Below are 24,187 nucleotides of genomic sequence, written 5' to 3'. Positions count from 1 at the left end.
AATAGTAACTGAACCAAAAGCGTTTCTTATGAAGAAGTAAACAGATAATAATAAACTTCATTTCCCTGCATAATTTTAGAAGAAGCCGAAACAAAGTCCACGTCCTTGCTAAGGTTAATATTGCTTTAAACGAACAGGTGATCTCAAGGTCAGCTACATATCGTCTATTCACAGGTAGATGGGGCACGCGCAGTCCCGCGCTCTCCGCCGCATGGGTTCTTGGGAACTGTAGCGCGAGAAAACTGGAGGATTGTGACGTCACGGGCGCCATGTTGGAACGCTGCTCTTGTCTCGGAGGCCGTAAACTCATCTGCTTTCTGTTTCCTGTTAGGCTCAGAAGAAGGAGAGACAGAGTACAAAACCCAATACAGTAATTTATCTTTTTAAAACATGGAAATCGACACTCTTCTGGAAGCAGTTAAAGGTTACATTTGATATATTTTTTGTTTGCGTTGTATATCTTAGGTTGTTTTCTAGGTTGTGCTGAACAGTGGACAGCAAGTGTGTACTAATTTTGTGATTGTGCCATATACCCCAAAACACGATAAAGTCGTAGCCTATTAGCAGTCTGTGTGTTAATTGTAATAACTTTTCATCATTGATTATGATGTTTGTGGAGTACAACGAGTTACGGTGTTTTTGTAAATAACACTTGTCTTTTAGCATTGATAATGTGAGCATGTCGAGAATATTTTTTCCATTTAATCTTTTCGATTGATCAGCGATACAGTTAATCTTTAATATAATATGTTTTACAACTTTTACTCACATTAAGCTTAGACTTACTAATTGCTAGCCTCGCATTTCTTCCATACAGTCTTGTTTACTTTTTTCATTGCAGAATTTGAAAAGAAGGGAAAGAAGGAAGCCTGTCCTGTACTGGATCAGTTTCTGTGTCATGTTGCAAAAAGTGGCGAAACAATGTAAGTCAACTTTTTTTTAATTTAGTCTTTTACGTTTCAGAAAACCAGTTTTGTTCTTGTATGAAAACAATAGTACGTAGATTTTGAGAACTATTTTCCTAAGTGAATTTGGCCTGTTTTTTGTGTGTTGGACACTTCACCGTTATTTGTATATGGCCATAAAAAATCGTAAATCCTAATTTAATATTTACACCGTTTCTCCCGGAACTGTAAGATGCAATACATTTACTTTTTGCATCGAGGTATTTTACAACTATTTGTCCTTATTCTAGGAATTCGTTTTCGTTTGCAGTTAAATGCGTTCATACTGTTAAACAGTTTCATAATTCTGTCAGGAAAAATATCCATCTGAACATGCACAAGGATCATACAGTTTAAAATGTAAAAAGTATAATTGTCCGCGAGTAAAAGCAATGAGTTTTTTTTTTTTAACTCATACAAGATTCGCCCCTAGCAGTAACAACGGTCGACAATATAGAAATATTTGCAATTCTCTGCAAATAAAAAGACACACTTTGACTTTTGTGTGACTGTAAAATGTTTCATATATTGCCAGTTATGTGTTTCTTGTGTCACTATGAGGCGTTTTATTTTAAACGCCTCATGATTTATTTGGGTGGAAGAAAACTGTAAAACAATAAATGAAATACTACTTGCTTACCATGAACAGTTTTCCTTTTTAAACTGAATGTAGTTTTAAATATTTTCGATTGCTGACTTTTTAATCTTCTAAACATACTGCATTTTGAGTGTGTTCGTTTCAGCAGTGTGCCAGATAGCCTTTGAGTGACTGTAAATGTTAATTAACCTGTAAAGAGATTCTAAGTTTAGTTTTATTTTTGTTTATGTGTACATTGTTTTTGTTATACTAGTCTGCATACCTGTGGTTATGTCAGTTTTGTAAAATGTATCAACTAATTGATTTAAAACTAGTCTCTTTGTGTTGTTTTTAATTGATTAATACTGTGTGCACATAACCACAAATTAGAGAGAACTACATCTTTGTCCAAAAATAAAGAGCACTTTTACATTTGAAACTAGTTAACTTGTTTCAACAGTAAGAGGTGTTGGAAGATTACTCATTATAAATAAAGGCTTTGAAATATCAAGAAAAAATTTTTTGCTAGAAAAATATCAAGATAAATGAGGGGACATTCAAAATTTACAATGAAATTCTTGAAGCGAACATAATGACACCTCAGGAAAACAGCCAGGTGCCAACAGAGGTAAGTTTTTGGAAAAAAAAATTGCTCTGTGGAGAACTGTATGAACGTCTGTGCATGTATCTGCATCGTTGGAGACGTCACAGTCACGGCCTTTCAATGGTATAATGTTTTGTAAGTGTTTGACCTATTGAGTTGGAGCTAATTATGCGCAAATGTGAGGTGGTACTTGCCAAAGGTTGCCTTTCGACTCCACTTATTTGGAGAATATCTTACGATTGACACATTTTACAATAATGTGCTTGGACTTGTTTCTATTAGGACAGTCGTCTGTAATTACTGATGTATAACTTGTAGATATTTACTGTTTTGTGAAGTAACATGTGAGATAGAGCACATGAAAATTCAGAAGAGCATTGTAATGTTTCTGGTTTTCAGCCTATAACTCACGTTTGCTTGGCCGGTGGGATGGTGCATTGCATTTGCTAAAATCTATTTGTTGGGACATTTTGATTAATGCATAATACTTGAGTGTTCCTTATACAAATTAAAATACTCCATACTAAAATAAGTCAACTCTAAATATTGTAACAATTTGATTACTAGGATTGTGAAATCAACACCCATAGCTTGCAAATGAGGTATTGTTGGGGTCAGTGTGTGGCATAGCTCACCTGTATGATATGGCAAAATATTTTTAAACGGCTGGTCAGGGTGTAAGTTTAAGCAATAAGGAGTGATAGACCTGAATTTTGTTTTTTTTTTACCAGGGCTATCTTTTACTTTTGAAAGATGGCATTGAATATAATGCTGTATATGTATGCGTGCTCTTTGGCAGATGCAGGGATTTAAATCAGAAGCACCAATCCCAAGGAATTAAGATCTACTGAAATACTGGAATAACAACAGGGGTTGGTTTCCTACCATTGCCAGAGTAGCACACAAGTTCCTGTTAGCCCCATATACTAGTGTGGACAGTGCGGCCTCTAATGTGATAAACAGAATTTTGTGCAACAAGGCAGAGATGCTTTTGTTTGTTAAGAAAAATCTTCCCATCATACTAAAACAATAGAATGATAGACTTTCTTAAACATTTATTTATTTCTTTACCATTGTATACGTTTTTCACAACAAAGCTTTTGAAGCCAATACCTACAGTAGGTAACCTGTATGTTTGAACAGTGCAAACTACTTACAGTGACAAGATATACTGTACACCGACAGTATAATACTGCATATTCATTCTTTAGCGACACCCACTTTATTCAGCTTGAAACAGGAACAGCGTGTTTATTGTAGCGGGATCTGCCACTCTACTATACACAGACACAGCAGTCAGGCAGCGTCATGGCCGGGTTAGTGGCCAAGTAATATTGTGCCATGCACATATATTATTATCCATGTTCCACCCATCAATGGCAGGTGCTTATAGCATGACCACGATCTTTTTGGATTCACTTTTATGGCAAACTGCTGCAGCACTGGGTGCCTGCGGTTGCTTCGGGACGCTCTTCCGCATGTTGTCCTGTTGGGTGAAATCCCACAAGAGCTTAGAAACTCAGTCACACCAGCCATGATTCTTTTCAAAGGTATAGTGCAAGTTAATGTTTTATGTATTTTTACTTTATATTTTGTACTAATCATTTTTATATGAATAGTTTTTGGTTGTGGAACTGATCATCTGAGTTTCCATTATTTCTTATGGGGAAATTCACTTTGATATACAAGTACTTTGGATTGCGAACACGTTTCCGGAATAAATTATGCTCGCAAAACGAGGTTCCACTTGTATTTTTTCTTTCCCTGTCCGCTGTCTGTGAGGAGTTTGTGCCGCTATGCTGCCACAGTTGGTGTGTGGTCATGTGACTGCATGGCTACGTCTGATTTGTGAAACTGAGTCATGTGATTATTGTTGCTACATCTGATTGGTGAAACAGTCATACAGTAGATCCACTGGCGGCTTCTCTCTGACAAAAATATATCTAATGTGTAAATGGGGAAAAAAAGTAACGAATCGAGTGTTGCCCAATGTAGCAGAGTAAGAGTAACGTTTCTTCTTCACAAATATACTCAAATAAAAGTAAAAAGTATGGTGCAGTAGAACTACTCTTTGAAGTAAATGTAACTCATTACTACCCACCTCTGATAACCATCAGGTAGCCAGCCAAATGTGGCGCATGTCATTTATTTTTTAGTGATTGTATGTGGTATGCAGGATTGTTATACTAATAAAAGTTATGTTTCTCTGTAATTTTCATCCAGACAGTCTAATTTTTCTCTGAATCTTATAAATGTGTATATCTGCATCGGACTTGGCAGGGAAGTAAAGTGGAACCTTGGGTCACAACCGTAATTCGTTCCAAACTGTGGTCACAACACGATTTGGTCATGACCTGAAGTAATTTCCTCCATAGGGTTGTATGTAAATACAATTAATCCGTCCTGGACCATATGAACTGTATGTTTTATTTATTTATATATATATATATATATATATATATATATATATATATATATATATATATATATATATATATATATATATATATATATATATATATATTTTAAGCACAAACATAGTTATACCATAGAATGCACAATGTAATAGTAAACTAAATGTAAAAAAATAAAATAACGCTGAGAAAACCTTGAACAGAGAACTAACATTTCAAGTGTTCACGCTACAGCCTTTCAAACCGCTCGCTGTAAACAGGGAAAAAAAAATTAACATTTGAAAAATCCTTAATTTATAAAAAAGCTAACCATAAACAACCAAGAATACTAACCTTGCATGAGTCAAGTTCTGGCATGAAGGAAATAAGCAGGAAGCTGGATAGAGAGGAGATTAGAGTTTTGAGGTAAAGTCCCTCTGCGCAATGCACGTCTGACCGAGAACAATGTACAGTGCAGGGAGTGGCTGAACACGTGTGTAAATCACCGGCGCGTACGAACCGGAAGGGAAACTGGCTTGTTAGTCACCCTGGTGTGTGGTCAAAGCTGCAAAAGTTTGGCAAACTTTTTGGTCGTAACCTGATTTGTACATGTTCCGAGACGTTCGTGTCCCAAGGTTCCACTGTACATAAACATTATCGGATATTGCCATTGGCCCAGCATTCCCATATTGGTGCATTTTATAAAAAATTGCAAATAATATGTTTAGCCACTCTAATGCCTACACAAGCATATCATATGATTAGGTTAAGTGGACCTGTTTTAAAAAGTCAAGCTTTAACACTGTTTCAATTTACTGTACTGGAAACAACATTAATAATTTTAAGTGGCACTAACAACCTGCATCATCCTGGGAGGAATTATCCATTTTATGAGCCTATAAAAATGGCAGGTCTGCCATGCTGAGTGGTTCTTTTAAGGATAGCTAGCCACTTAAAAGAGCTATATAAAGAGCAAGAGAATCTATTCTCGAACTTGGTTCTGACACTACATTGGTGTCAGGATTGGGATGGAAAGAAGACCTACAGTCTGACTTAGTAAAGCTCCAAGTGCTGGAAAGCTCTATGACAAAACTATTTGGCTCATTTAATGAGTTGGTGGATAGTGCTGAGGCTGATATGTAGGATCTTTAGTGCCGTTTACAGCATCACTTGGGGCTAGGGATGTAATAGACAACTGAGAGACTGCTACATATGCAGCTCCACCACCATTCAAGCAGGGCTGGTGGTAAAACTGCACTGGCAGATCGCAGGTGCCCTATGAGGCAGTCATGGAGGGATATTCTCAAAGCTGAGATCCACACCTGAGGCCTTATTTCGAAAGCTTGCGTATGCACAAAAAGAGGCTTTAAATGTGTGTATGCAACTTCCCATGCAAATGTTGGGATTTATGAAAGAAAACTTGGAATATGCCTACATTTTTGGCAGCTCTGACTTTTAAGAGCACCAGTGTTGCACATTTGCACTGAAGGACTTTTTATTTTTTTCATCAGTTTATATAGGTTTCATGTTGTCACTCCTTTGTAAACTGGCTGACAGGCAACGCATATCTCAGTGAAGTTTCACTCCATAAGTACCCACTGTTCTGGAAGCTATTAACCAGCTGGCAAGACATTACATCCAGTTTTCATATGGTGTGGGTGCACATAAATAAAAGACATGATTTTGCCAGGATTAAAAAGAAAATTTGCAGTCCAGTTCTGCCAAAGTAGCAAGAGCAATTTACTGCCCTTGTACTGTGATAACACTATTTATTTTACAGTAGTCATGTTATTACTTGTTCCAGGTGAGAGTGGTTTCCTGCGAAGACACCTTGCCCTTATGCCTTTCCTGGATCCATAGAATATACTGTAAAATGCTGTATTTGATCTTGCACTCTCCATTGCAGAGCATAGCCAGATACTTATGAATGCAGGTGGTGGGGTCTTGACAATGTTAAAAGGGAGCTGTTTTTCCAGCCAATGAAGTTCTGTGATTGCATATTTATGAGGTTGATTAGCGCCCCTTACTTGGTCAGGACACCTTTGTAATGGAAGGATCCAGAGAGAGAGAGAGAGCGTGCACAGGGACCTCTCTCACCCCACTTATTTCTTTGAATGATTTTGTCAGTAGCTTTGCCCAAGTCAGATGTTTCACATTTTTTCAGTGTAAGACAACTGTTCTTCAGCAGTTAATTTTTTTTTTTTTCCTAACCTTTCTTACATTAATTTTTACAAGGGGTGCCAATAATAGTGGAGGGGACTGCATATACCATGGGTATAGAAAAGAATCACCTGCTTTGAAATAGTCCAATTTTTTTGCTTTACAGCACACAAACCAATATTTTTTCCAGCTTTACTTACTCAGTGCAAACTATAACATCCAAGTAATATCACAGCTACAGTTGAGAATTTTAAAAAATCAAAAACAAGAAATACTGAGATTAATAAAGGATCACCCCTCTCCTAAACAAGATTTGTAAACTCAATCCGGTGTAAGTAACCACCATTTCCATTGCAGACCATGGTTAATGGCTTCCACCTGTGATCAATTGTAATCGGTGTGATTATTCAAGCATAAAAACACCTGTTCCTGGAGCATTACCTTGGTTGGTAGTGCAACTGACAGCAAACAACTGACTATGAGTGGCAAGCCTCTTTCAAAAGATCTCCGGCATAGAGTTGTAGACAGACATTAGGCAGGGGATGGGTACAAAAAAATCTCAAAGGCTTTATCAATCCCAAGGAGCACAGTAAAGTCCATTATAAAGAAGTGGCAAATGTTTGGAACTACTAGGAGCCTCCCTGGATCTGGCGGTCCCTCCAAACTGGATGGAAGAGCAAGGAGGAAACTGGTAAGAGAGGCTACCAAGAGACCAATGGCCACTTTGAAGGAGTGGCAGGATTTTATGGCAAAGAGTGATTATTGTGTGCATGTGACAACAATTTCACAAGCGCTCCACAATTGTGGCTTGTTCGAGAGGGTTGCAAGGAAAAAGCCACTTCTCAAGAAAGGCCACATTAAGGCTCATATGAGTTTTGCCAGAATGCACCTTGACAATTCTGATGCCAAATGGAAAAAGGTTTTATGGTCAGAAGAGACCAACATCAAACTATTTGGCCTCAATACCAAACGGTACACCTGGTGGAAATCCAAAGCAAATCACCATCCACAACACACCATACCTACAGTAAAGCATGGAGGTGGCAGCATCCTGTTGTGGGGTGTTTCTCTGCCACAAAGCCTGGGACTCTCGTTAGGGTAGAATAAGAAATGAATGGTGCAAAATACGATCAAATTCTTGAGGAAAACCTACCTCCCTCTGCCAGAAAGTTAAAGATGGGCAGAATGTTCACCTTTCAAAACGACAATGACCCGAAGCACACAGCGAAATTGACCACACAGTGGCTGAAGGAGAAAAAAAGTGAATGTCCTTTTGTGGCCCAGTCAGAGCCTAGACCTAAATCCCATTGAAAATCTGTGGAAAGACTTGAAGATAGCAGTCCACCTACGCTCACCATCCAATTTGACTGAACTTGAACAGTTCTGTAAAGGAGAGTGGACAAATATTGCTTAATCTAGATGTGCAAAGCTGATAGAGAAGTATCCCAACAGACTGAAGGCTGTCATTCAAGCAAAAGGTGGTTCAACAAAATATTGACATTGGGGTGATCCTTTATTAATCTCAGTATGTCTCGTTTTTGAAATTTTTTAAAATTTTTCTGAACTGTAGCTATGATATCCTTCAATTGGATGTCATAGGTTGCACTGAATATGTAAAGCTGAGAAGCAATATTTCTTGTGTGTCTTTGTCTTTCTACTTTTCACGAGAGAACTACTACAGATTTAGATGGTTTTTTTTTTTCTTTCTATAATTTGCTTAAACATTCTGGTTGATTTTATAACTTCTCTCATATTTGCGTGAATCCTAAAGACACAAAATTGTTGTTCTTACTAAAGTATGGAATTCCCTTAATTTTTTCTTTTTTCTTCTGTTGAAGGCTTATGTGTGGAAGAAGTGCTGAGTGTTTTCTGTTAAAGAGATGTGAGCATTAATTAAAAGACATTTTGCTTCTAAAGTTTGTATTTTGGTTACCACAAAGGAGCTGTGCTGGAATTTTTTAAATCTTCTTTTTCTCTTTCAAATGTGTTTCTTTGCCTGCATAGGAGCAGTGTTTGGGAAGCATTTTGAAAAAGTAAATTGTTACTTACTTACTTATATTCAAAATCATTGTAAGTAGTAGCGTAAACCGGCAAGTCTATAAATAAATAACTGGCATCGTTGTGAGGAATGATTGAAAGTATCGGCGGTTCCTGAGTGGGAAGAAGTTAAGGCATGGAATGAATAATAAGGTAGAGCACCATATAACACTCGTACACTTTAAGCTGGCGTCCTGTCAGGGATTTGTTCCTGCCTTACACCCTGTGCTGGCTGGGATTGGCTCCACCAGACCTCCGTGACCCTGTGTTAGGATATAGTGGGTTGAAAAGTTACAAAAAATGCCTAGCCTAAACCAAAAACAACAATTTCATACTGTACTCACCATTTAATTTGACATCTTTGGGCTCCGGGAAGGGAGGAGGAGGAGAATGAAACGGAAGGTGGTTATTGTTTAGAAGGAGCCTCCTTATGCAAATCTTTTCTTTGTAAAATTTTTGAGATGGTGGATTTCGACATGCTGTACATATTAGCAAGATCGGTCACACGAACACCACTCATATTTCCGAAGCAATTTTCTTCTTCGTTTCAATTGTGATCACTGTTTCTCAAGTTAATAATGACAGTAGAGCACTCAGTTCAAAGCTGGTTGTATTGTGAACTGCTGTAATAATACACTCCAAAGCAAGCCGGTACTGACTCAGCCTGATGACATCATCATATGCCGTGCCAGCCCGCTAGCTAACTCCCTTAACAATCGCTTTCTTCACCTTCGTTACCTTCTCTTCTTTCCTTATCAATTATGCGTCTTGCTTGCCATGGTCTTAGTGAATTTTATATATATAGACTAGCAAAATACCCGCGCTTCGCAGCAGAGTAGTAGTGTGTTAAAGAAGTAATGAAAAAGAAAAGGAAACATCTTGAAAATAACGTAACATGATCGTCAATGTAATTGTTTTGTCACTGTTGTGAGTGTTGCTATATATATATATATATATATATATATATATATATATATATATATATATATATATATATATAGAGAGATATATATATATATATATATATATATATATATAGAGAGATATATAGATATATATAGAGATATATCTATATCTATATATATATATCTCTCTCTCTCTCTCTCTATCTAATATATACACATACATACACACACATTATCTATCTATCTATATACATACTGCTCAAAAAAATTAAAGGAACACTTTTTAATGAGAGTATAGTATCAAGTCAGTGAAATTTCTGGGATACTGATCTGGTCAGTTAAGTAGCAGAGGAGGTTGTTAATCAGTTTCAGCTGCTTTGGTGTTAATGAAATTAACAACAGGTGCAGTAGAGGGGCAACAATGAGATGAACCCCCAAAACAGGAATAGTTTAACAGGTGGAGGCCACTGACATTTTTCCCTCCTCATCTTTTCTGACTGTTTTTCATTAGTTTCACATTTGGCTACAGTCAGGGTCACTACTGGTACCATGAGGTGATACCTGGAACCTACAGAAGTTGCACAGGTAGTTCAACTTCTCCAGAATGGCACATCAATATGTACCATTGCCAGAAGGTTTGCTGTGTCTTCTAGGACAGTCTCAAGGGCATGGAGGAGATTCCAGGAGACAAGCAGTTACTGTTGAAGAGCTAGACAGGGCCATAGAAGGTTCTTAACCCATTAGCAGGACCGGTATCTGCTCCTTTGGGAAAAGCAGAACAGGATGAGCACTGTCAGAGCCCTACAAAATGACCTCCAACAGGCCACTGGTGTGAATGTCTCTGACCAAACAAGCAGAAAGACTTCATGAGGGTGACCCAAGGGCCCCATGTCCTCTAATGGGCCCTAAGCTCACTGCCCAGCAGCATGCAGCTCGATTGGCATTCGCCATAGAATACCAGAATTGGCAGATGCACCACTGGTGCCCTGTGCTTTTCACAGATGAGTGAAGGTTCACCCTGAGCACGTGACAGAAGTGAAAGGGTCTGGAGAAGCCATGGAGAACATTATGCTGCCTGTAACATCATTCAGCATGAGCACTTTGGTGGTGGGTTAATGATTGTCTGGGAGGGCATATCCATGGAGGGTCACACAGACCGCTACAGGCTTGACAAAGGCACCTTGGCTGCCATTAGGTATCAGGATGAAATTCTTGGACCCATTGTCAGACCTTATGCTGGTGCAGTGGCTCCTGGTGCATGACAATTCCTGGCCTCATGTGGTGAGAGTATGCAGGCAGTTCCTGGAGGATGAAGGAATTGATACCATTGACTGGCCTCCACTCTTTCCTGACCTAAATCCAATAGAACACCTTTGGGACGTTATGTTTTGGTCCATCCAATGCCACCAGGTTGCACCTCAGACTGTCCAGGAGCTCAGTGATGCCCTGGTCGAGATCTGGGAGGAGATCTCCCACAACACCATCTGTCGTCTCATTAGGAGCATGCACCGATGTTGTCAGGCATGTATACAAGAACACAGGGGCCATACAAACTACTGCGTACAATTTTGAGTTGCTGCAATTAAATTTTGGCAAAATGGACTAGCCTGCCACATTTTTTTCACTTTGATTTTTGGGGCGTCTTTGAATTTAGGGCTCTGTAGGTTGATCATTTTCATTTCCATCAAACGATGTGGCATCCTTTCGTTCCTAACACATTACCCAGTCTATATCAGTATAGATATCCAGGAGGATTTCTTTTTCCCATTGAGATCTGATGTGTTTTCAAAGTGTTCCTTTAATTACACAGTAAAGGCCAAAAGTTTGGACACACCTCGTCATTCAATGTGTTTTCTTTATTTTCATGACCATTTACATTGGTAGATTCTCACTGAAGGCATCAAAACTATGAATGAACACATGAGGAATTATATACTTAACAAAAAAAGGTGAAATAACCGAAAACATGTTTTATATTCTAGTTTCTTCAAAATAGCCACCCTTTGCTCTGATTACTGCTTTGCACACTCTTGTCATTTTCTCGATGAGCTTCAACCTGAAATGGTTTTCACTTCACAGGTGTGCCTTTTCAGGGTTATTTAGTGGAATTTCTTGCTTTATCAATGGGGTTGGGACCAGCAGTTGTGTTGTGCAGAAGTCAGGTTAGTTGGACAATCATTTATTTTTCAACAGGACAATGACCCCAAACACACCTCCAGGCTGTGTAAGGGCTATTTGACCAAGAAGGAGAGTGATGGAGTGCTGTAAATGGTCATGAAAATAAAGAAAACACATTGAATGAGGAGATGTGTCCAAACTTTTGGCCTGTACTGTATATATAGCAAAATACACGTGCTTCGCAGTGGCGAAGTACTGCCTTAAAAGTTTTATTAAGAAGAAAACTTTTTAAACTGAAGAAAAATATACAAATAATTATTTGTTAAGGATCTCTTTGTATACCACATTGTGAGTTCGGCCCTCCGGTTGTAATATGACCAAGCTGTGCGCTGAGCTTACTCTTAAGCATGCAAGTACATTTGGCCATGTGAACAGTAATCTTGTTTCAAATCTCACAGCTTGGATTGCTGCTGTCATAATCGGTTTGAGTTTCATGGCTTGTTTCAATTACGACAGTATTTGTAGGACTTGTATTGAAGTGACATTCGGCATCTGTCAAGCGTTGTAAGTATACAACCAGTTTCATCGATAATTTCACATCCAGCTTTTGAGAGTTTAAACATTCATAAACATCAATGTGTCCAGTACTGAAATCGTCACCTGTGAATCTAAGATGTTTAAGAGGCATTGCCGGTTGTCCAAAGGTGTAAAATATTTGGCCATTTCGGTACACCTGAAAGAGACAACCGAACAATTCAGTGGCAGCCTTCAACTCACATGCAGATGCATAAGTGAAGGGCTTAAGCATTTCACTCTTATAGTGCTCCTGTGTAGTATAATTATCTCCTGTACCGTCATCAGTCCACTTCTTGAACCTGTCCCAGTCATTCAATACATAAGACACAATGTTTCTCCAGATATCAAGAGTGCGCCTGATACGGCCGTGCAATATGTAATAAAGAGAATGGAAAAGGTAGGTGCCATCTCCGGACATGGAAACCACTCAGTAAGTGACAGTTCTTTGATCGATGGTGATCACCTCGATAGACATGTTAATGCGGGTACGGTTGGAATGATAAAGGAAATGGGTACCTGAACAATGTAAAGTAAGTCTAAAATACCTACACAATAACTATAATCGTAATAAATGAACAATAAAACAGCGGAGAAGCCGTGGATTAAATAAAAAGGCTGTAGTTATCAGCAGGGAGACGTGATTCCTGTGGCGAAGCAAGGAAGGGAATGTAGAGACTGGAGCGACGGACGGCCTTATATAGGCAGGCAGCCAACAACGTGGGAAGCGTTGGGTTGAGGGACCTAATGCCGCCTCACACGGTGACTGAGCTGCAGGCTATGGACGTATATATCTATCTATCTATCTATCTATGTACGTAAGTAGGATTCAGTTAGCATTGGGAACCCGCGTACCAAATTTCTAGAAGATGGGCCCATAAGTAACAAAGACCGTTGAAAAGTTCAATATGGTGGCCGACAGTGGCATCATACCACAGAAATAAGTACCAAATTTCAGCCTTCTACGTACACGGGAATTTGGAGAATTAGTGACGTTGGAAAGTTCAATATGGCAGCTGACAGTGGCGTCATACCACCAAATAAAATACGCATACATTGGTTTTGGTTAGCGCAGGGAAGCCGCCTACCAAATTTCGTGAAGATTGGGCCATAAATAAAGTTCAACATGGCGGACGTTGTTGACCGTTCTGAACGTTACGTGTAGAATTTCGAAATGAAACCTGCTTAACTTTTGTAAGGAATGAGCCTGCCAAATTTCAGCCTTCTACCTACACGGGAAGTTGGAGAATTAGTGAAGTTTGGAAAATTCAATATGGCAGCCGACAGTAGCGTCATACCATCGAAATAGGTACGTACATCAGTTTTGGTTAGCGCAGGGAAGCCACCTAACAAATTTCGTGAAGATGGGGCCATAAATAAGAAAGTTCAACATGGCGGACGTTGTCAACCGTTCTGACAGTTACGTGTAGAATTTCGAAATGAAACCTGGTTAAATTTTGTAAGTAAGCTGTAAGGAATAAGCCTGCCAAATTTCAGCCTTCTACCTACACGCGAAGTTGGAGAATTAGTGATGAGTAAGTGAGTGAGTCAGTGAGGGCTTTCCCTTTTATTAGTATAGACTAGCAGAATACCCGCGCTTGGCAGCGGAGAAGTAAAAAGAAAAGGAAACATTTTAATAATAACGTAACATGATTGATAATGTAATTGTTTTGTCATTGTCATGAGTGTTGCTGGCATATACTGTGTGTGTGTGTGTGTGTGTGTGTGTATGTATATATATATATATATATATGTATATATATATATATATATATATATATATATATATATATATATATATATATATATATATATATATATATATATAAACACACACACACAAAAACCGGATTCCAAAAAAGTTGGGACACTACAAATCGTGAATAAAAACTGAATGCAATGATGTGGAGGAGCCAACTTCTAATATTGTATTCAGAATAGAACATAAATCACGGAACAAAAGTTTAAACTGAGAAAATGTATCATTTTAAAGGAAAAATATGTTGATTCAGAATTTCATGGTGTCAACAAATCCCAAAAAAGTTGGGACAAGGCCATTTTCACCACTGTGTGGCATCTCCCCTTCTTCTTACAACACTCCACAGACGTCTGGGGACCGAGGAGACCAGTTTCTCAAGTTTAGAAATAGGAATGCTCTCCCATTCTTGTCTAATACAGGCCTCTAACTGTTCAATCGTCTTGTGCCTTCTTTGTCGCACCTTCCTCTTTATGATCGCCAAATGTTCTCTATAGGTGAAAGATCTGAACTGCAGACTGGCCATTTCAGTACCCGGATCCTTCTCCTACGCAGCCATGATGTTGTTATTGATACAGAATGTGGTCTGGCATTATTTTGTTGAAAAATGCAGGGTCTTCCCTGAAAGAGATGACATCTGGATGGGAGCATATGTTCTAGAACCTGAATATATTTTTCTGCATTGATGGTGCCTTTCCAGACATGCAAGCTGCCCATGCCACACACACTCATACAAACTCATACAACCCCATACCATCAAAGATGCAGGCTTCTGAACTGAGCGTTGATAACAACTTGGGTTGTCCTTGTCCTCTTTGGTCCGGATGACATGGCATCCTAGATTTCCAAAAAGAACTTTGAATCGCGGACTGCCTGACCACAGAACAGTCTTCCATTTTGCCACACTCCATTTTAAATGATCCCTGGCCCAGTGACAACGCCTGAGCTTGTGGATCTTGCTTAGAAATGGCTTCTTCTTTGCACTGTAGAGTTTCAGCTGGCAACGGCGGATGGCACGGTGGATTGTGTTCACTGACAATGGTTTCTGGAAGTATTCCTGAGCCCATTCTTTGATTTTTTTTACAGTAGCATTCCTGTTTGTGGTGCAGTGTCGTTTAAGGGCCCGGAGATCACGGGCGTCCAGTATGGTTTTACGGCCTTGGCCTTGACGCACAGAGATTGTTCCAGATTCTCTGAATCTTCGGATGATGTTATGCACAGTTGATGATGATAGATGCAAAGTCTTTGCAATTTTTCGCTGGGTAACACCTTTCTGATATTGCTCCACTATCTTTCTGCGCAATATTGTGAGAATTGGTGATCCTCTACCCATTTTGGCTTCTGAGAGACACTGCCACTCTGAGAAGCTCTTTTTATACCCAATCATTTTGCCAATTGACCTAATTAGTGTTTATTGGTCTTCCAGCTCTTCGTTATGCTCAAATTTACTTTTTCCAGCCTCTTATTGCTACTTGTCCCAACTTTTTTGGGATTTGTTGACACCGTGAAATTTTAAATCAACATATTTTCCTTTAAAATGATACATTTACTCGGATTAAACGTTTGATCTGTCATCTGCGTTCTATTACAAATAAAATATTGACATTTGCCATCTCCACATCATTGCATTCAATTTTTATTCACAATTTGTTGTCCCAACTTTTTTGGAATCCGGTTTGTATATATATACACACACACACACACACACACACACACACACATACATATATATATATTACGGGTGGGACACGATTAATCACACACGTAAATTTGGCCCAAATCGTAAATGTTTTTTTTAATTTAAAAGGGTTTTAGTGGGCGACAGAATCAAATAATAGACATGGACATGAATATTGTAAACTCAAGCTGTTTTAATTTCTGAAAAGAAAAATGCTTTAAAACTGCATTTGAATTCAAAACAGAAACAAAAATATCATCCCTGGTTAAAATTAGGCAGACTTAAAAATAAAGTGGTAGTTTAAGTACTTTAAGTACATTTTCAGAATGGTATTGTCTTTAAATAATAATAACCAAAATTTCAACATAAAGTGCAGTTTTTCTTCTTAAAAAAATAAGTCAGAAACATAAGGTAATTTGACCAACTTAATCTTTAAACTCTGAGTAACCTCAGCCAAAATTATTTTGTACATTAGGCTAAAACAGTGTGATCATTGAACATTTTGTAATTAGAATTACTAACGGTCACGGAAGTCCAATGATCCCCAGTAAGAGCCACAAAGTCTGCTTTCTGTAATGCATCTAATTTTGCTTGCTTTTTAGTGTGCACAAAACCATGCTTTTATCAAGGCTTCGTTCGGGTAGTCTTTTGAAATGAAATTTTGCTCCTATCAGTCGTAGGAATGCGCTTTATTCCGACTCTAACATTTTTGTAGCTGTGATGTGTGCATCAGTGTAATCGATGTACCAGGAAATCATGCATTGACAAAAGGTCCCCTTTGCTTGGAATTGAAAGTGTGATTAAATGCGTTATTTTTTTAACGCGTTATGGAGTATATGCATCGAAGCTTCTCAGCTGTGCTTGTGCTAAGAAAAGTAAACATTTTAAAAATAACGTAACATGATTCTGCGTTAACCACATATTTTTTCATACGTCCCAAACCAAGGAGATGCGAGGGTAAAATGAAACGGGAAGCGCGCACACATACTCGGTGCATCCCTTCTCGGGAATCGAACCTCGGATGTCGGCGCTAGAGGAAAAGCCTCTACAATTGCGCCACGGCGTGTGGCTTGTCTATTTGAGAGTATGTAGATCGATAGATATATATATATATATATATAATTTATTTATTTTTTTCGCAGCGGAGAAGTAGTGTGTTAAAGAAGTTATGAAAAAGAAAAGGGAACATTTTAAAAATAACGTAACATTGTCAATATACAGTAATTGTTTTGTGAGTATTATTGAGTGTTGCTGTCATCAATGATTTGATTATCATTATTTCTTTCAATCAGGGTCGTATTTGTAGGATGTGTTGTGTTCAAGTTACATTCCGTGTTTGTCAATTGTTGTAAATATAAGAGGTTTCATTCATCGATTTGTTTCTTACTGCATCAATAAACCGCTCGTCTTCCTCTTTATCTGAGAAGTGACACACTGCATGCACGGGTTTTTTTTCACACTGTCTTCGTTTAGCGGGACATTGACTTTTTCCACCATGTGCTTTGTTTCCGCAGTAGCTGCACTTAGAAATATGCTTGTATGTATCAGACGCTTCATATTTTTTTGCTGCCTTCTCAATTGTGTAATTCGGTTTTTGTTCAGCACTCTTTGGAACTGTTGCTTTTTGTCTGTGCACTGCGTCAGTTCACTTGAGCTGCTTGGTGTTCTTGCATCGAAGGTTCCCAGCTGTGCTCGTGCCATCTCGTGTGATGTCCATGGCTGTATGTAATGTTAGTTAAGACCCGCCACTTAAAAGTTTCTCTCGCAGTTTCACTGAGTTTGTGCCAAACACCACCCTGACCATCTCATCTTCCTCTGCATAAGCACAGTCCTTCACCCCTGAATATTTAGCGGCAGTGTTTCTATTGGATTTCCGCTGACGGTCGGCCTTATATGGGCAAGCACTAAATTACAAACGCCAGCGGCAGCCTGTCTATGTACTTAAACTTTAGGATCTAATCAGTAATATTTTGAAATGAGTTTATAAAGCACAGATAATTTGTTGATTTAGGTATTTTTACAAGCCTTAAATTTTACACCGTTTGGCTTGCTCTCTCTCTCAAGGGTGGGGATCGATCTGTTCTTAGCATAATTCGTTTTTTTTGTAAAAACTTGATTGCTATGTATTGATTGTAATAAAATTAATAAATAAAAAAAAAAAAAACAAAAAAAAAAAACTTTAGGGTTACACCGTGCTTTCTTTTCGAGGTAGCAGCACTCATGAATATGGTTGTATATGTCAGTCGCTCGCTTCTTATTGTTTCGCTGCCTTCTCAATTATATAATGCATGTTTTGTTCAGCGCTTTTTGGAGCTCTTCCTGGTTTTCTACGTACTGCGTTGCTAGTCGGTTCACGTGAATACGTGGGGGGCATGATGATGTCACATGAAACTCCGCCCCCCACGGCCATTCAGCTCAACTCCATTACAGTATATGGAGAAAAATAGCTTCCAGTTATGACCATTACGCGTAGAATTTCGAAATGAAACCTGCCCAACTGTTGTAAGTAAGCTGTAAGGAATGAGCCTGCCAAATTTCAGCCTTCTACCTACACGGGAACTTGGAGAATTATTGAGTGAGTGAGTGAGTCAGTCAGTCAGTCAGCCAGTGAGGGCTTTGCCTTTTATTAGTATAGATAAATCACTGCACTGACTGAAATTACGTCCATAAACAAAATGTATCTAGGCTCCAACTGACGCTTACGAACGCTCTCGGCTGTTTGTTTACAATCGCACAAGTGCATACACGTGACCGCATTCGGGTCGTAACGCAAGATGTTGGTCGTAAATCATATTGTTCGCATGTCAGGCCGGTTATATATCAAGGGTCGACTGTATATATAATAACAGGTAAACAACCAGTGGCAGGAATTCAGTAAGCAAGTTTTCATAGTAGATAAAGTACGTTAAGTTTACTGGATATAACAGTTCTTACCGGTCATGAACGTAGAGCAGTCAGGAGTGTAAGGGTTCATTAATACAGAGGAATACTCTTCTTACAGACCCATTCGCACCCTTTTTAATATATTGTATTCCAAACATCATAGTATTCTCCCTGAAGTGGTCATTTCATTGGATGCTGAAAAGGCATTTGATAGAGTGGAGTGGGAGTACCTCTTTGCAGTCCTGAAGAAATTTGGCTTTGGCGATAGATTTACTTCTTGGATTCGTCTCTTGTATACTCCCCAGCTTCTGTTTGTACCAATAACATAATATCTGAATTTTTTCCTCTATCGTGTGGCACACGTCAAAGCTGTCCTCTCTCCCCCTTACTTTTTGTTTTAGCTATAGAGCCACTTTCGATAGCTCTCAGGACTTCCTCTTTGTTCCAAGGCGTGAGTCGTTGAAATATAGACCACAGGGTGTCCTTATATGCAGATGATTTACTTCTGTATCTCACAAACCCTGCTAATTCCCTAGCACGTGTTATGGAAATACTAAAAGGTTTTGGTTTCTTCTCTGGATATAGACTTAACATTCAAAAGAGTGAATGCTTGCCTATAAACAAAGCTGCGCAGCTCAGACAGACTGACCTTCCCTTCCACCTGAGTTATACTGGTTTCAAGTATTTGGGAGTGAATGTGACTAGCTCACCTAAGGCTCTACGGGCTGCTAATTTCACTCCTCTACTGTCTCATGTAAGGTCAGCTTTTCAAAGATGGGCTAATTTGCCGGTATCTCTATTGGGCAGGGTTAATGTAGTTAAAATGAATGTTTTACCCAAATTTTTATACCCTTTCCAGTGCATTCCTTTGTTCTTACCCAAATCTTTTTTTAAATCTATTGATCAAATGATCTCCTCATTCATATGGAGAGGTAAGTCTCCCAAAATTCGCAAGCCATTATTACAAAAGTGCCGACTCAGTGGAGGTCTGTCTTTACCCAATTTGATGTTTTATTATTGGGCAGCTAACATCCAAAAATACATTTATTGGCTAAAAGATCCTCGGGCATTTTGATGTCAGCTAGAAGCTCAATCATGTTTCTCGACCTCTCTCCCTGCTTTATTATTTTCATCCCTCCCTGTATCCCTTACTCAATATACAGATAACCCTGTTGTACTTAACTCTCTTAAGATATGGCATCAATTTCAACGCCACTTCAAATCTGCTTCTGCTCTGGCCCCACTATGTAATAATCACCTTTTTCCCCCTTCACTTTTAGACTCTACATTTAATTTATGGGATAAAAAGGGCATTACATGTTTTTCTGATCTTTATAAGGATAATATCTTTCTTAACTCTACGGATATGTTGTCCCTATATGGTTTGCCCTCATTTCATTTATTTCGTTATTTTCAGGTTAGACACTGTGCTTCCACTATTTTTCCTGAATTTCCCATTCGCCCACCTAAACAGTCTTGGGAAGACTTATTCGAACTTTCTTCACATAAGAAATCTCTTACCTCGCAAATATATAACACTGTTCTTTTAGTGGACAGTTACTCTGACAATAAAACTATTTCAAATTGGGAACAGGAGTTGGGTCTGGATTTCAGAAAAGGCTACTGGGATAGTGTAGTTGGACAGGATTAAAGTTGGACAGTTTAACATCTGTGGCAGAGCGACGGGCACTAAGCAGACTCCTGTCAATCGTGAATAATCCACTGCATCCACTTAACAGTGTCATCTCCAGGCAGAGGAGTAGCTTCAGTGACAGACTTTTGTCACTGTCCTGCTCCACTGACAGACTGAGGAGATCGTTCCTCCCCCACACCATGCGACTCTTCAATTCCATCCGGGGGAGTAAATGCGAACATTAATTTTATTTTAATTTTTTTTTACATTTTTATTACTATTTAATTTAATATTGTTTCTTTGTATCAGTATACTGCTGCTGGATTATGTGAATTTCCCCTTGGGATTAATAAAGTATCTATCTATCTATCTGGATTCGTATTTCCTCATCTTGTGCAAGGCTTTCTCTTATTCAGTTTAAAGTAGTACAGAGGCTACATTGGTCAAAGTATAAACTATCTAAAACTTATCCCAATGTTCCTGACCTATGTGACCGATGTAACTCCTCTCCCTGTAATTTAAGCCACATGATTTTTCTTTGCCTCAAAATCCAGTTATACTGGACCTCCTATTTTGACATTATTTCTCATGTTTTTGGAATCCGACTGGAACCCTGTCCTTTGATCGCTATATTTGGGGTTCCTGGAGATCATGATGCTTCTTTTAATAGTATACAATTGAATGCAATTGCTTTCACTTCACTGTTAGCACGACGTAGAATATTATTGTCCTGGAAGGCTCTGGATCCCCCGACCATGGCCTGCTGGGTGAAGGATCTTATGTTCTTTTTAAAACTTGAAAAAATCAAGTTTAGTCTGAGAGGGAGAGCTGATGGGTTTTTGAAGGTCTGGCAACCTTTTGTTTCTTATTTTAGATCCTTGGAAACAATTGCACCTGATTGAACTTTATTTATTTCCTATTTTATTACTATTATTTTTTTTTAATTGTTTGCTATTTATCTACTTATTTTTTGTAACATCCTGTGTATTAGGGGTTTTTTTTTAAATTACTTTCTTGTTTAATTACTTAATTAATCATTATCTATTTTATCTATTTATCTTTTTTGTGGGCCTATGGGTGGGATATGGGGTTTAGGCATTATAGGTTTATTGTTCGTGTCTGATAGTCAATACCTTTGGCATTTTTATGTATTTGAAGAGATGTGTATTTGTGTTGCTGTTAAATGAAAAAATGATAAATGGGGGAAAAAAATACAGAGGAATACCAGTGGTGGGGATGGAAAGCTTGCTTCAAAATAAGGAAGTAGTAAGTGGATTACAGTGTTAGGAGAACAGACGAGGAGAAGTTAACCTCAAAGAAAGACAAACTGGAGGCAGTTGAGGGGGCAGAATACTATAGGAGTTTAGGGTTCAGAAGGAGTAAAGTAACTAGTAGTTATTTAATGTATTTTTTTTTTTATTTTAATCATTGAAGTTTAATCATTTAAGTTTTGAGCAGTTTTAGTAATCCAAAGAAATGTTTTAATGTGGCCAGTACCACACAGGTCCTATTAGATGTTGGAATTTTTGGAGGATGGCTTGGAGGGGCCAGTCTTCTATGAGGGTGACATCTGCAGGAGATGCCAGCTGATTCTTCACCTCAAGCTCAGGGTCGCTGAACTGGCAGAGGAGTTGACTAGTCTGCATTGTAATACATAATTGTTGGACCTGGCCAGGTGTCCTTTAGAGAGAGTATGTGCACCCCTAAGATTGTGTGGAAGGAAACTCCAGACCAAACAGGTAGAGAGAGGTGGATAGTGGTAACAAGGCAAAGGGTGCACAATGTCTGGGGGCATCAACCCCAGAATTGGACGTTTTCAGATCATTTTCAGGTCCTGTAGTGCTGGATGATGTCTCTGAAGACTCTGAGGTGTGAGGCATGTGGAGCCTTAACGGGCCACCTCAAAAACATTGTGATATCTGAGGACTCATTATTGGGACTGAAGTAAAGGTTATGTATTGGGGAGGTGTTTGAGTAGGATAGTTGAGAATTCTTTAAAATAAGAAGGGGATTTGGGGGGGGGGTCATAGTTTAAAGCAGGTCAGGTTTACACGTACAAAGTAAAAGTAACACTTTAAAAATTGCTTGTCTTAATTCTAGAAGCATCACAAATAACAAGAGAGTTAGAGTTGTATATTCTACCTAACTTAAATGTGCTTAAATCATTCTCATTTTCATTGTTTCCATGCTTCGTCTGAGAGATTTTATGCAGTCGATCTCTTGAACAGCTGGGGCACCTGCTTTCATTCCAGTGTTGCAGGTGGCTGCACAGAGCCTTGGTTGGGTGGTGGCAAAACAGCATTACAAAATAACCGGAAAAGAAAGCATATTAAACTAGAGTTTAGTAAAGATTGCAAATCTGTGAACAGTATGATTCAGTGAAACAGGTTTTAAAATGTTTTTCATATAATGCTGGACAGGTACATCCCAAAATTTCAAAATAATAGGAATTAAAACTCTTCAGTAGGTTACTAAAGATTTTAAAAAGGAGCTACAAAGAAAAAAAAAACACTTGTGAAAGATGTATAAGACCAAATTTTAGGGTATATAAAAACATGAGGAAAACCATTTAGAAGGATAGGGCGAAAGATAACCCAAAGATTTTTTTTAGTGTTTTTGTAATGAAAAAAACAGCCAAGGAGGAGATGAAGTGCATCACTAATAGTAATAGGGGATTAAGAAATATGTGAAATTGCAGATACTCTAAACTTTTTTTTTTTTTTGAGGGCTTCACATGTTAGGATGTCGATAAACTTCCAGTAGTAACAGGAACAACTGAGGAGGTACTGAGTGATTTTAAGAAATTGCAGAGGGAGAAGGAAGTACTCCAAAGATTAGGCTGAAGTAAACCAAATCACCAGGAGCAGCTAATACTTATCGTTGAGTTCTTAAGGAGGTTAGTGAGTACACAGATAAACCGTTGATGTATACTTTTAGGAGGTCATTGCACACTGAAATTCCGAAGGACTGGGAAATGGCAAGTATCCTGTTAATATGAAGAGGATGATTGATCAGATTCAATCAACTATAGACCGGTAAGCTTAACAGACATCACAGAAAAATATAATGAAAGGATTTATTAAGAATAAGATTGAATAATGCATGGCAAGAGCATGAGATTTGCTTGGGTCTGGGTGGATTCAGAAGATGGTCGTGTTTTACCAACATGCTGTAGTTCTATGAGAAAGCAACAAAACAATATAATCAAAGTGGTGCATGCAGTATTATTTATCTTGACTTTTAGGAAGCTTTTGATAAAGTACTACAATAGTGATAGGTCCAGGGTGTAAATGTATAAGTGGGTGCAAAATGAGCTCAGACATGAGGAGAATCAGAGGGTTTTGGAGCAAAGGATCTTATCAGAATAGGGTGATAAGTGTGGTGTCCCTCAGAGGATAGTGCTGGGCCGCTGCTGTTTTTAATATTCAAGCTGGTTAAACTTGCAGACTATACCCAACTAGGTAGATTGGCAGATAATCTAGAATCCATTGAATCATTACAGCAGCACTTAGATTGCATACAGGTTTGGCCAAAGTTGCAGCAGATTTAATTTACTGTAAGTAAATGTAAAGTAAAAATGTTACGTTTGAATACATAATGTAAGGATGGAAAATGAAGAGTAAATGTTATGTTAAGGATTTACGAGTTGTAGTGGGCTCATCTCTCAGCTTCCAAACAGTGTTTAGAAGCCATGAAGAAGGTTACAGAAGAAGGTTAACAGAATGTTAGTTATACAGGTATAGCATGATGTGTAGAGTACAAGTCAAAGGAAATTATGCTCAGGCATTATAATTAAGCTTTACAATTCAGTTGAGTGTTGTATAAAAACTGCAGCCAGAAGAAGAATTTTATAATCATCTCTGCCTTAATTGAAAAACTAGTTGAGTGATAAATTACTGTACTAATCATTACTGAAAGACATTGTA

General features: G+C 38.4%; 1 protein-coding gene across 1 annotated transcript in view; it reads left to right on the top strand.

Moving 5' to 3' along the window:
• The first annotated feature begins 238 nt into the window (after positions 1-238).
• Positions 239-24,187, top strand: part of LOC120540225 (serine/threonine-protein phosphatase 4 regulatory subunit 2-like) — a 138,518-nt gene continuing 114,569 nt past the window's right edge. Inside the window, exons 1-2 of the mRNA XM_039770789.1 lie at positions 239-424; positions 842-923. Coding sequence (XP_039626723.1) covers positions 391-424; positions 842-923 — 116 coding nt within the window. The 5' untranslated portion in view covers positions 239-390. The remainder of the gene's footprint in view (positions 425-841; positions 924-24,187) is intronic.

This window comes from Polypterus senegalus, chromosome 12 (genome assembly GCF_016835505.1).
Source record: "Polypterus senegalus isolate Bchr_013 chromosome 12, ASM1683550v1, whole genome shotgun sequence".
NCBI classification, from domain to species: Eukaryota; Metazoa; Chordata; class Cladistia; order Polypteriformes; family Polypteridae; genus Polypterus; species Polypterus senegalus.
This window is presented reverse-complemented; position numbering and strand designations above follow the sequence as displayed.